The sequence below is a fragment of the Prionailurus viverrinus genome, chromosome B4, assembly GCF_022837055.1.
Source record: "Prionailurus viverrinus isolate Anna chromosome B4, UM_Priviv_1.0, whole genome shotgun sequence".
NCBI classification, from domain to species: Eukaryota; Metazoa; Chordata; class Mammalia; order Carnivora; family Felidae; genus Prionailurus; species Prionailurus viverrinus.
The window spans coordinates 24,960,276-24,973,072 of NC_062567.1; the positions used below are offsets into that span (position 1 = coordinate 24,960,276).

Sequence of the window (12,797 nt, forward strand, 5' to 3'; positions counted from 1 at the left end):
GGACTGAGTAGTCTACAAATTATTTTATAGTTTGAATTCAAGTTTCATGGTTTGAATTCAAGTAGTATTCTTGGTTGATCTCACTTTTAGTGCCTTCAGACCAATCTTCCCAAAAGGTGCTGCACTGAATGGCAAAGTGGTTTCATTACTAACCTGGTTCTAAAAATATCAAACAGTGAAGGTCTGATACGATCTCTTTCAAACTGGGTAAAGCACGATGATCGACACACCACGGCAGCAAAATCTTTCAGAGATTTCCACGCGTACCCTCATAGTCTCAAATTTATAAAACTATTTGCAAAAAGTCAAGAATTGACTTTCTGGAAAATTTGAGCCAAATCGTGCTAATGAACACTTTCTTTTAAAATAAGACATTAAAAAAAAAAAAAAAGATGACTTAAAACCCACTAGCTTATCAATTCGAATTCAGTTCTTCCTGGTTCGACAACTTCCTGTAGCACAGAAACATGTTGTGACGACGCCTGGGCCGTGCTTCAGGCAGACGGGGCTGGCCACATGCACAGTACTTTCACCCAGAGGCTGGAACCTCAGCTGGACAACTGCTTAAACTCCCCCATTCTAAGAAAATGATTTTGCAGCCAGGATGTCCAGGAGCTCCAAGTGGCAACTTTTCTGGTTCCCAGGAATTTAAGAGGCAATCATTTACTCTTGGCTTTCAAAGAGAACCCTGGGCTTGAAAGGCACAGTTGCATTGAAAATTGATCAGCTAGCGATGACCCTGTGAAGCTCCTTGGGAGGGAGGGCGAGCGGTTCAGACACCTAGCCATCTGGGCTGAACTGTCTAGCACACTTTCCAGGTTGTAAATTTCCTGGCCCGAAAGACTATTTGAGAAGAACTTTTAACCAAAAAGTGGTTTTTTATTAGCTGAAGTACTAAAAAATGCTTGATTACTTTGATATGGAACACTACAGCTGTAAGACTTACCAACATCTAATCTTCAAGGCAACGTACATTTAAGAAAATAGCAAAAATATTGGAAAAAATCCAGGAAACATGGAATTTTAAATTATGGTAGATGAGAACCTTATTAAATGTACTGCTCTACAGCCTATTCAAATACACCAGAGAATTTGATAAATATCAACACCATACGTGTGGCTGAGACTGGCCTGGCTCACATTTGTCCGTCTACTTAAACAGCAAACAGCTGAACAAAATGATATATGCGCACGCTCAAACACGCTGAACACTGTACTTGAAGAACAGCCTATATAATTTTTTACATTTCAATTGCCAAATTTTGGTCTTTTTCTTTATTCTCAAAGTCTAAGACATTAATGGTTAGTACATAGACTTTTAAAGTAAAACTGCATATGGTTAGAAAAATATACACCAAAGGCGTATATATATATATATATATATATATATATATATTTTGTAAGAAAATAAAACTATGTACAAAAATCACTTGTGCTCATTAATGCTGATCCTAATTTGTCTGACTTTTATAATTAAGCACCACCATAAAAATGCAGGGCTTTGAGAGAAAGAGAGAGCAAGCAAGCAGCATTCTCTTTACCCCCACCCCCAAGATTTCATTTCTCAGTCTCCCCGGGAGGTCCGGTCACCCCCTGGCTAGAGAATGCATTTAAAATCGTCCACAGCTTGGGAGGGTCCTCACAGTTGTGCTCTTGTTCCCAGTGCTGGAGGACTTCTTCCTTCCTGGCCAGCGTCTGTGCACAGAGGACACAGTTAAAGCCTGAACGGTCCCCAAAGAGGAGGGTGTGGGGGCTGGGACTCGCAGAGCCCCGGGGGACCGCCCCTGGCAGCGGCTCCCTGGGTCCGGCTTGGGCTCCCTCCATTTTCCTGAACCTGTCCACATCAGTGTGATGATGAAGGCACAGCTGCCTTTTCAGCTTAGGAAATGCATTTAAGTCCTCATCAGGGGGAGCACGCTTGAGTAGCCTCCTTCTCTCAGGATGTTGTTTCCTGAAAGGAGCGGTGTGTTTCACCAGTTCTTCCTGAGCTCCTGTGCTTCCCGGTAAGATCTCCTCTTGCAGCCGGCCCTGAATTTCCTCTCCGTGAACGTAAAGTAAATGAAACTTGATTTCAGCAAAAGACTGGGCAGTGATCTGACAACGGCCACATTTGATTTGTAATTTGACTTCGTCCGCCTGGGTTAGGAGGAGGTCTTCTTCTAGGCTTGACTTGTTTTCCCTGAAAAGGGGGAAAACAGTGTGTGTAAGATTTCACGCAAAACATAACTGGAACTTCTTGTTCAGGGATCCAGAACACGCCCAGTGAGGCGAAGGACGGGGAACAGGGGAAACGGCACATGGGAAGCGCAGACCGCGGTGGACACCAACCGTCACTCCCGCTTGGGGTCACACCATTCTCAAGCTACCAGCCTCCAGTGAAAGAGTGTTTCCCTTTCTATCTCTCCCCCAGGGGAGCTAACTATTCTTTGGTTACCAGCTAGGTGTTATCTACTCCAGAGTCAGGTAGTACCAAGTGAGGCACCATAGGGACCCACTTTGTTCAGCCACACCACCCACTCGCTGCTGCCCTTCCTAACCTTGAGCACTGAATGCAGCTTGGACAGTTAACCTAAACATCAAAATGTACTACAGAAAACAATTCAGAAGAGAGGTTTCTTTACGGTGGCTGCTAGATGTGTTAATAAAAGGCATAGACAGGGCGCCTGGGTGGCTCAGTCGGTTGAGTGTTGACTTCGGCTTAGGTCATGATCTAGCGGTTCACGAGATTGAGCCCCACGTCGGGCCCTGTGCTGACAGCTCAGAGCCTGAAGCCTGCTTTGGATTCTGTGTCTCCCCCTCTCTCTGTCCCTCCCCCACTCACACTCTGTCTCTCTCTCTCTCTCTTTCAAAACTAAATAAACATTAAAAATAAAATAGAATAGAATAAAATAAAATAAAATAAAAAGGCACAGACATATCTCAGTGGATAGGAATGTCTGAAGAAAAGCAGAGAAACTCTAGAAAAGCCAGGAAGACAAAAGGCAGGCACCCCTGATTTTAAAATGAAGGTGGGAGCAGAAGCTAAAACTGAATAGAAAGTATTGAGAACAATTAGGACGATTAAGAACGATGAGGGACAGAGAACCTAAACTTAGAATTGTTTAATCTTCATGGTGCTGATGACAGTTCATTTCAGTGACTCTCCCTCCATCATCCAGTGGAAAGCAGGTGGACTGCTGGGGTTTCCCTGGCAGACCCATTGCTCTAAGCCCAGCCTGCCAGGCTTTCAAACTACAGAGCCTGACCTGGGTGGCGCAGTCGGTTAAGCGTCCGACTTCAGCCGGGTCACGATCTCGCAGTCCGTGAGTTCGAGCCCCGCATCAGGCTCTGGGCTGATGGCTCGGAGCCTGGAGCCTGTTTCCGATTCTGTGTCTCCCTCTATCTCTGCCCCTCCCCCGTTCATGTTCTGTCTCTCTCTCTGTCCCAAAAATGAATAAATGTTGAAAAAAAAAATTAAAAAAAAAACAAAAAACAAAAAACTACAGAGCCTGCTTGTTCGTAACACCAGAAATCAGTACCCGCACAAGGCAATGATGACACGGGAAATGTTAATCTGGACTGACAGGAAAACTAGTGCAAACGTAGAGGGCTGGGTCTGGGACCTGAAAGTATGGTCAATATGGGGGACGCGGAGTCCCTACCATGGGTCAGACTATATTCTGGGGCAAACAATGACATTTAGATATAAATTCTGTGGCCACAAGTTTGGGAACATTACTTGTAGAGGGTACCAGGAACTATATACAGTGATATTTCCTATTTCAGATGCAAAAATCCTCTCTCACTGTGACCCCAGCATACCGCAAACTGGTGTCTGTGCCCCAGCTAACTGGGATTAGAGGAATTAAAAAATCATCACTGCTCAGAAAGCGACGAGAAATGAGATCACTCTTCACAGACATGGAGGAAGAGGTAACGACCTTCCGGAATGTTGATCTGAGGAATGTTTTTACAGACCCATCTTTCTGAAGAGGAAATACCGCCCTGTTCTCCAAATCCAAGCACCCCTTGCTGCCAGGCCTCTGTCCCCTTAGCACTCACCTCTCCACGGGTCCCTCCGGCCCTCGCGCGGTCAGGCCTCTGTTCTTTGACACGTCCCCTGGCTGCCTTTCGCTGGGGGAAGGCTCCGTGCTGATGACAACCCGGTGCACTTCTTTTAGGTGGCCGAAGTAGACCCTGACGTGGCCAAACACTTTCGCACAAAACTCACAGCACACGAGTTTCTTCAGACGGTTCTCCGCGTGATGGAGTTTCATGTGTGTGCTCAGGCTGCCAGGACGTACATAGGCCTTGCGGCAGACTCGGCAGCTGTAAGGCCGTCTGTTAGTGTGTGTGTTCATGTGGTCACGAAGGTGCTGTTTGAACTGGAAGTGGTGGTTACAGACGTGACACCTGTGCCATGGTTTCTTAATGCCCGAGAGTCCGTTTCTCAGCGCAGAGCCGGGCTTCGGGGAGGTACCGCTATCCTGCCTACAGCCGGGATACTTAGGGCTGAGGGGACTGTTTAACAACATGTCCTGCCCGAGGCTGCCTGGTGTCTGGGGCTGGAACACGCCTGCAGGAGAAGCCAGGGGAGCCAAAGCAGACACGACAATCACAGGCTTGGGCATAATGCTGCGGTATTTCTTCAGAGACCCTGGTTTTTGGTCACTGGATTCTTGCGGATCGGCTTTTACTCTTTCTTTACTATCTTTACACTTACTAATGACACATTTCCTCCTTTTTCCCTGAAATGCCAAAATTTCATCTGGTACCTTTCGTTTTCTTACTCTTCTCTTTGCTGCCCCACCACTGAGTTTTGCTTTGTGGCTGAGATCTGGTCTGGTGGCCGCACAAAAGGTACTTTCACAGGGGCTCTGTGGAGCAGGTGTCTTGCCGAGCATCTTGGTGGCTGCAGTAAAGCCCTCTGGGATGGAGGATGCCTTACCACAGGCTGCCCTGAGCCCGGGCACAGAGCCATCTGTGAGGCTCACGTCTGACTGGCCTCCACACACCTCCGCTGTTCTCCCTCTGGCATAGGGCAGGATGGGCAGTTTACCTCTGGGGACTGGAGAGATCAGCTGAACTGCACTGCTGAAAACAGCTGGTGATAAAATGGTCATGGCTTTTGTAAGATCAGCTTGTTCTCTCCGTTTCCCACTGGCAACGGGAGAAGGTTTACTGCAGGTTTCCTCACTCGCCAAGGTTGCTTTCCCTGGAGTCACTGCGAGGCCCGGCTTGGCTGAGGGCTCTTCTGGTGTGGACACCATCGGGGTGGCAGAAGGGTTCAGATCTCCATGGTCGTTGGTCCCTGGGGGTGGAGAGTCTCCGGGGCCACCACGGTTGGTCAGTGCCGCCATGCTGATGCTGGACGGGCCTGGGTCTAGTGACGGCACTTGCTCTGATTGACCAGGTCTGTGTGGGGGTTTGGGACGGTCAGGTGGGGAGGGGGACGTTTGGGTTTGGGCAGGAGGTATGCCAGCACCACTCTCAGAGGAACTCCGAGTGGGTTTCTTTCTCGATCCTTTGTTATTTCTTGGGGGTTGGTATCGAGGAATAGGCAGCTTCAGATTTTCAGGCAGCGCCAGTCTGGGTTTCTGGATTGGCTGAGCGGAGGCAACATGTGGCAGAGCGACGAGAGAAAACGTCCCCTCCTGTCCAGCAACCTGCATCAGAGCGTAATTTTGGGTGGGCACCCCCAGAGGCTTGGCGTTGATGGAGGGTCCTGGATTCACCTGATCAGAGAGTGATGATGAAGGGCACGGCAGCACTCTGGATGTCAGGACTTTGGGCATGATTTTTGGTGCAATGGTCCTAAACTGACTCTTATTCTGCAAACCTTTCCCACTCTGAATCGTTCCAGAAGAGATGTTGGACTCACCTGCAATGACAATGGCAGTATAAAAAGTCACTCTGGTGTAACTGTCCTATTGTGGAGAGTGCAAATAAGCATCATTTCCTCTGCCTGTGATGCGTTCCAAGGCTCACCCTTGGCCTTCTGGGCAAATGCCTGTGTTCCTCAACACCCAGCCTTAAAGTCAACTCCCGTTCACCTTCCCAAGGACGGATTATTCTCTGCTATGGTTCCAAAGCCCCCAGGATAACATTTACCACTTTCCACAGTAATTTATCTGTGTGTCTTTCCTACTCAACACAGAGATTCTTGAAAGTTGGACTCTGTCTTTCCCATTCCATATTCCACGTCCATCCTCTCCACGTACCTACTTCCAATTCCTGGTCTCCTTTCCCGCCCTCCCGAGCTGCAGAGACTGTCCTCTGGTATGTTCCGCTGTGTATTTCATTTATTTTATAGACATATCTTGTTTTCCCTATTAAACTTAAGCTTTGTGAGCATAAAGCTTCTATTTAATTCAGATCCATATTTCCCAGTGTATCTTCAGTGGGAAACAAATGTTTCTTGTATCAAGCTCCTTTCTCACTCCCTTTCAGGACGCACCATTTGACCCACTGGCCGGTGCAGTTTGTTTTGCACAGTGGAGGAATTTCCACACTGAATGCTAGCTTTGTTGCTGTTTCCCGTGTGACTTGTGAATTTCTTCTCACACCTTTCAAACTGTTTATGTGTGCTTTTGCAATTAAATCACCAGCATTAAAAAAGCTGATGTGACACCTTAAAAAATGTTGAATAAAAACAAAATGATAGAAAATGATAAGATACAGAGACAACATAAAAAAGGCATGAATCACGTAAAAAGCACCTGCTAGGACACTAATAGGTACAATTTTAACTGATATAATAACACTTCCAATTCCTTATTTACTAGGTTAACTGAAGACCAAGTACAACTATTCTCAGAGAATAATTAAGGCAACATTTCAATGCACTGCTTCTAAGAACTGAATCATCTTTTATTCCCTGAGACCTCAAGGCCCAAGGCCTGGCTGCAGTAAAGTTCCCCTTTTCTAAGTTCCTCATTTCAGCCAAACTTTACTCCCACTCACGCTTGCTAGGTACCTACACTATTCGAGGGATTGGCTATGACAGGCCCACATCCCCTTTCTAAAGCCTTTGGGGGCAGATGTATTTTGCAATTTACACTTTCAAATTTTAGAAAAGTAACGAGATGCATAAGCCAAATGTTAAGTAACACCCAGCAGGGTCTGCAGAGCATCCAATTTAAATCTACCACCACTTCTGTAGTAAAATATAGGAGTATTCGCAAAAAGTGGGACAAACGGAGGGTTTTTAAAATAGTCTTGCTCTGTTCAGGTTTTGCCTCTGAATGAGCTTTGGTTTCCAACTTTTGATCACATTTTCTGTTTTCTGGGCTTTTGAGAGTCTGGAGCTGTGGATGAAGGACTGAAGAACTCTTCCAGGGATCCCAACGATACAAAGATGAACAGACACAAGTTCTACCTTAGGAAGCTGGCAATCTACTTCCATCTACTGAAACAAACAAAAATTTTAAATCAGCCTAAATTTTAACGTCTACAGTTACTGAACTAACAATTTTAGCAGAAGGTTGTTTCTTTTGGCAAAAATGACACTCCTCGCATGAGTAAGCAGCGTAGGAATAAGGTTGAAATGTATACCGATCAGCTTGTTCTAGAAAGTAATCCCTCTTCGGTGAAGAAAAAGTATGTTAAAAACATGTTTCACATGGTGGCTTGCATTAGGGTAAGAAGGAAAAAGACTAGCGCTATGGGAAAACTCAGGTCAGGAGAACCGTGGGATCTGTTCTTACCCTCTTTAGCTTTGTTACCCCAAAGCTCATGGGTGAATGAACTGGTCCATCATCTCACAACAGTCTGTTACAGATTGCTTCTTCTTCCCACATACTTTTATTTATCTTTTGGTTCTCTATCTATAGACTTTAAATGTAAATGCCTTCCATTTTTAGCCTTGTCTTCTCATCTTGGCGGAAGAAGTGCTGAAGTCAGTTGTAAATAAATGTTAAATTGGGATTGAGTTTACAGAAAGCTTAACATTATTGATAGCTTTTGGTTGCTTAAAGACAAGGCTTATTAAATAATTACATTAACAATAGTAATGGTCTTGGAATCTACACAACAAATCGAGGCTGAGGAAGGAAGAGAAGAGAAAATGTCTACTGCATCTCCCAGCGGACTGAGTACAAAAGAACAGGAAGAAAAGCTGCTTTGTCCTTAATCAGTTGTAAATCCTCTTGAAATAATATGTGAGAATAATACATCACAGCACAAGACCCATCACCTCACTCATCTGCTCAAAACTGTCCAAGGGCTCTTCATCTCCGAGCCGGAGTCAGAGTCCTTGCAATGGCCTGAAAAGCCTCATGCCCTCCGCTCCTGGGAACCTCTCTGACTGACTTCCTTTGTTAGCTAAGCTATGCTCCAGCCGCAGTGGCTTCTTCACTGTTCCTTCCACGTGCACACACCCGCTTTCTCAGTGTCTGTACTTGCCGTGTTCACTGCCAGGATGAGCTTCCGCCTTCCAGATAAATGCCCAGTACTTGCTGCAGCGTTTCCTTCAAGTTTGGTCAAATGGTTTCTTCCGGGGGAGCTCTTCCCTGACTACCTTAGTTAAAACTACCCCCGTTCTGAACTTCCCTCCTTTCCAGTCATAATTTTCTGTAGCGCATTTACTCCATCTTACAGATTACATCATGGGCCACTGCCTTTCGTCGCTGACGTGGAGGGCAGAGATTTTGTCCATGTCTCCAGGGTCCAGAACAGTGTTAGGCATGTGGCAGAAATGTCACAGTTATCTGTTGAATTTGTAAGTGGTAATTATGTGATTAATGGCTGAAATAAAGAATTCATAGACTGAGCTTAGAAAATCATCTTAAAAAAAAAAAGAAGAAGAAGAAGAAAACAGGGCCACAATTTAAAAGCGACCTTTAACATTTCCAAATTTCTAAAATTAAAAAATAAGAAAATGGGTTAGCACCATAATAAAACCCTTTATTCATTTAAAAAAATTTTTTTAAATGTTTCTTTATTTTTGAGAGAGAGAGAGACAGAGTGCAAGAGGGGAGGGGCAGAGAGAGAGAGAGACAGAGAGACAGAGAGACAGAGAGACAGAGACAAAGAATCTGAAGCAGGCTCCAGACTTCAAGCTGTCAGCCCAGAGCCTGATGTGGGGCTCAAACTCACAGACATGAGATCATGACATGAGCTGAAGTCGGATGTCCAGCCAATTGAGCAACCCTGAGTGCCCCTAAAACCCTTTAATATAAAGAGAATAGGTGAGGCCCACCGACTGGCCATCTGAGGGAGTAAGGGAATGGTAAATTATGCTGCTTTTCACTTTCTGAAAGCCCACTTGTTAGGAGAGAATTCATGAACAATTAATAGTCATTTGAAGGTAAAAGCAGAATTAAAATAGAGAAACAAGCAAGTTCTGAAAAAGAAACTGCTTTAAAGAAAACAGACATCCATAGAGGGGCACAGCAGGGATTGGAGTGAAGAGAGAACAGACAACTGGAAATGGAAAAACTGAACCACAGAAGCAGAGGACGGTGATGTCAACATGAAGAAGAGCAGAAATAACAAAGACCAGAAGGTACAGCTGAAGCAACAACCAGTGGTCAAGGTCACTTCGAAGTCTCTGAAGATTTAAGTTGGGAAGGGGCTTCCTATTTTTTATGACCAAATCTAAGAAAGCAACCTTCTGACAGTTAAGGTTTCCAGAAGTGAAACTAGATATATTTTACAGAGCCATCCAAAAGGGAGCGAGCTAATTATGATGCATTTAAAGTTAATGTGCTTTGATCGATCTTCAAAAGTTTCTACGTTACAGTGGAAATAAAATCACACAGGAAGAGCAGTGCCATTCAAAGGAAAAGGAGGCCAACTCCGATGTGGGAGCGAAGGAAACCCCTCAGGGTAACTGGTTGTGCCAGCAAGGGAGAACACTGAGCAGTGAGCAGCCTGGGCAACCGGAAATGAGAGTCATAAGTGACAGGTATGATGACTGCCAAACAGAGTCAACTCTCAAGTTTGCTGCAATTCAACCAAGTGGATCCTGGGGTAGAAAAGTCGATCAATTGCCTTCATGATCAACAATTATAAGATAATCATAAGAAATCTTTGGGGTGAAAGATAAGGCCTTATTAGATAAATTTAACCTACTCATGTTGGCCTGGATCTATCAGGAAGTACAGACAAGGGTGAGGGTGTCTGTGAAGGTGGTGTTGCACCACCAGAACCATTAATGATGGAACAACAGGGAATGGAGTGATGCATTAGAAGAAATGTATAAGGCAGGAGAACGAGGGCAAGGCCCGAAAACGGAAGAACAACCCCTAGGAATTACTTAAATATGTTCAGCAACAGGGTACTCATAAAGTAAATATCCGACCATACAATGTAATACTATGCAACAGTAAAAAAGAAAGGTGGGGAAGACTGATCTGGAATACTCTCCCAGATATGAGATGTATAGATTATTATTATTGTGTTAGATTAAAAAAACAGTGGGGTACACACACAAATATATTCCTTACAGGCACAGAATATCTCTAAAAGTAAACAAAAGAAACTAGCATCGGTAGTGGCCTTTGGGTTGGGGGCAAAGGAAACTAAGAGGTCAGGATAGGACACGTGCTTATTTCCCACCGAATACTCTCTGCACCTGGCACACAGGAGGTTCACACCTACCTGCTGAATGAATGCAAGGAAAATGAAGTTTCCCTTTTGAATCTGTTATTAAAAGGGATACCTTTGGGGACAGTCACGGTGGGTAAGTGTGTATCTTTGCATAAATGACTGTGTCTACCTTACACACGGTGTCTTCTGTTTTTATTTTCCTTGCCTATTTAAGGACAAGAATTGCTAATGATAAGGGAAGTAATCTAATAATCCGACAGGCTGTGCATAACTACCCCCCAAAGTTAAGCACTGAGAAGTATTAGAGCTCATTACTTCCCAAGGACAATGGGAGTCCTGAGAATTGTTCCTGCAAACACTAGGCTCTTCAGGAGAAAACGAGGCAATCTGCAATAAAGGTCAGTTATGCTACAATAACCACAGGTTTGATTTTTTTTTTCTTTTTAAAGTAGTTTGAACAATAGGAGTCCTTAGAGAAGCTGAAAATGCTGTTAAGTTTTTAAAGCTCCGAAATACTAGGATGTGTGCTTGTAGGAAGTCTTTCTTGGCAATGCAGTTACTACAGTGGTTTGGTCCACACACATTTACAAGGCCTCCCCAGATGGTGTGATCTACAAACCCTTCCCGTCACCTACTGAATTATAGATCTCAAAGAAGTGTGCACTAAATAATGAGAGGTAGAAATTTCCAGTGACATTCATAATTTCTGGAAATCCTGCAAAATTTCCCATAACACTGTTAAAGAGACTCACAGGACTCTCAGGCACTAAACATGGACTTTTATTAACTGAAAACATAAAAGGTGCACTCAGTAAAATTAATTCTGTGCAATTATACAACGTGAAACTTAATATTAGGATTTTAAATATGGGCTGTTTTTACTACGTTAAGTGTATAAAAAAAAACTATTTTGAAAAGTGACATTTACAGTTGGTGAAAAACCGTGGATTAAAGGGAAACATGGAGGCATTGAGTCCTTATTAGGGCTAGAATCTGTGCTAGGTCTTTTAAGTGAACCCTCACACAAGCTTTGCAAATAAATATTATTGTCCCCTTTTTACAGATTGAGAAAAATAAGACTTGAGGACTTAAGTAATGTGCTAAAGTCCACGCCATGCAGATCTCCATTCCGATCTGAAGCAATGACCTTCCTCTCTTTCATTCTCTCCTCAAAGGGGCTAAATTATATACCAAGTTTTCCTAATTAACTCCAAAATACAGTGGTATCTCTGAATTTTGCAGAGACAAAAGGGGAAATTTGAAATAGAAATGGCTTGTCATACATATCCCAAAATTTCGATTACAATTAAATGACACTTTCTGAAAGCCCACTTGTTAGGAGAGAATTCATGAACAATTAATAGTCATTTGAAGGTAAAAGCAGATTTTTTTTTTTTTTTAAGGCAAATTTGCCCTTAACATCCATAGGCCTCTGACAAGTCCAGTAGAGTTGCCAGATAATAGTTGTTTGGAGAAAGTGCAATCAATGTGTGTCCTCCTCCGTCACCACCAGAGGACTGGTCTGACAGGCAGAGACCCAGAGGGCAGAATGAGGGCTAATGGTACTCAGTGTCAGCATGCAAGCTAGCCCGATCGCACTGCCTCACGGCAAGGCTGGCAGAGATGCTACTAAGGAATACGTACGAGGGCAGGCAGTTTTCTACAAGCCTGCCCACCACTCACCCCCTCCTTTCCACTGGCAGAACCACGGCCTGCTCTGTGGCTTCTCAAAAGTTGTTCCCACTCGTCCCTTCATTAGTTTGGGCTCAGTTCCATCACCCCATCTGTTCGACCCACCGGCCTGCTGCTCAGCATGGAGTAGTGATTGGGCACAGAGACGAGAGCCCCTGCTCTTGAAACGGGCTCCCTGGACCGAGGCTCAGAACGGAAGTCCTGCCAAAGTCTTAGCCACAGAAGTGCCAAAACTTTTAGACATTGTTTAGGTTTTAATTTTATTAAACTGAAAGACCCTATTTTTAATTTTATTTGTTGGCATCCCTGTTCTCCCTCTCACTTGGCTTTCTAATGAGAAATTCCAGTTGGGGTTCAAACTGTTTCCCAAGATGGTCTCTGGTTAAAACAAATATGGTAAAAGCCTGGAGAAGCAGGAGATAAAAGAAATGCCTCATAACCCAAGGGAGCTCAGCTTATTTTGTTGAAAAACCTATAAGCACGTTTAGCTACCGCCCACCTTCTCCCCAGGGCGCCGTCCAGGCACTGCAGCGAGAGTCCACAGGAATTTATGGAGCAGTGACTACAGAGCGCCC

General features: G+C 44.5%; 1 protein-coding gene across 8 annotated transcripts in view; it reads right to left on the minus strand.

The window, feature by feature from the left end:
* Window positions 1-1,207: 1,207 nt before the first annotated feature.
* Window positions 1,208-12,797, minus strand: part of ZNF438 (zinc finger protein 438) — a 172,917-nt gene continuing 161,327 nt past the window's right edge. For all 8 annotated transcript variants that reach the window (XM_047867505.1, XM_047867507.1, XM_047867502.1 and 5 more), the window contains 2 exons: window positions 4,042-5,860; window positions 1,208-2,179 (listed from right to left, as the gene is read on the minus strand). In XM_047867505.1, the coding sequence (XP_047723461.1) occupies window positions 1,558-2,179; window positions 4,042-5,860 (2,441 nt within the window). In that variant the 3' untranslated portion in view covers window positions 1,208-1,557. The remainder of the gene's footprint in view (window positions 2,180-4,041; window positions 5,861-12,797) is intronic.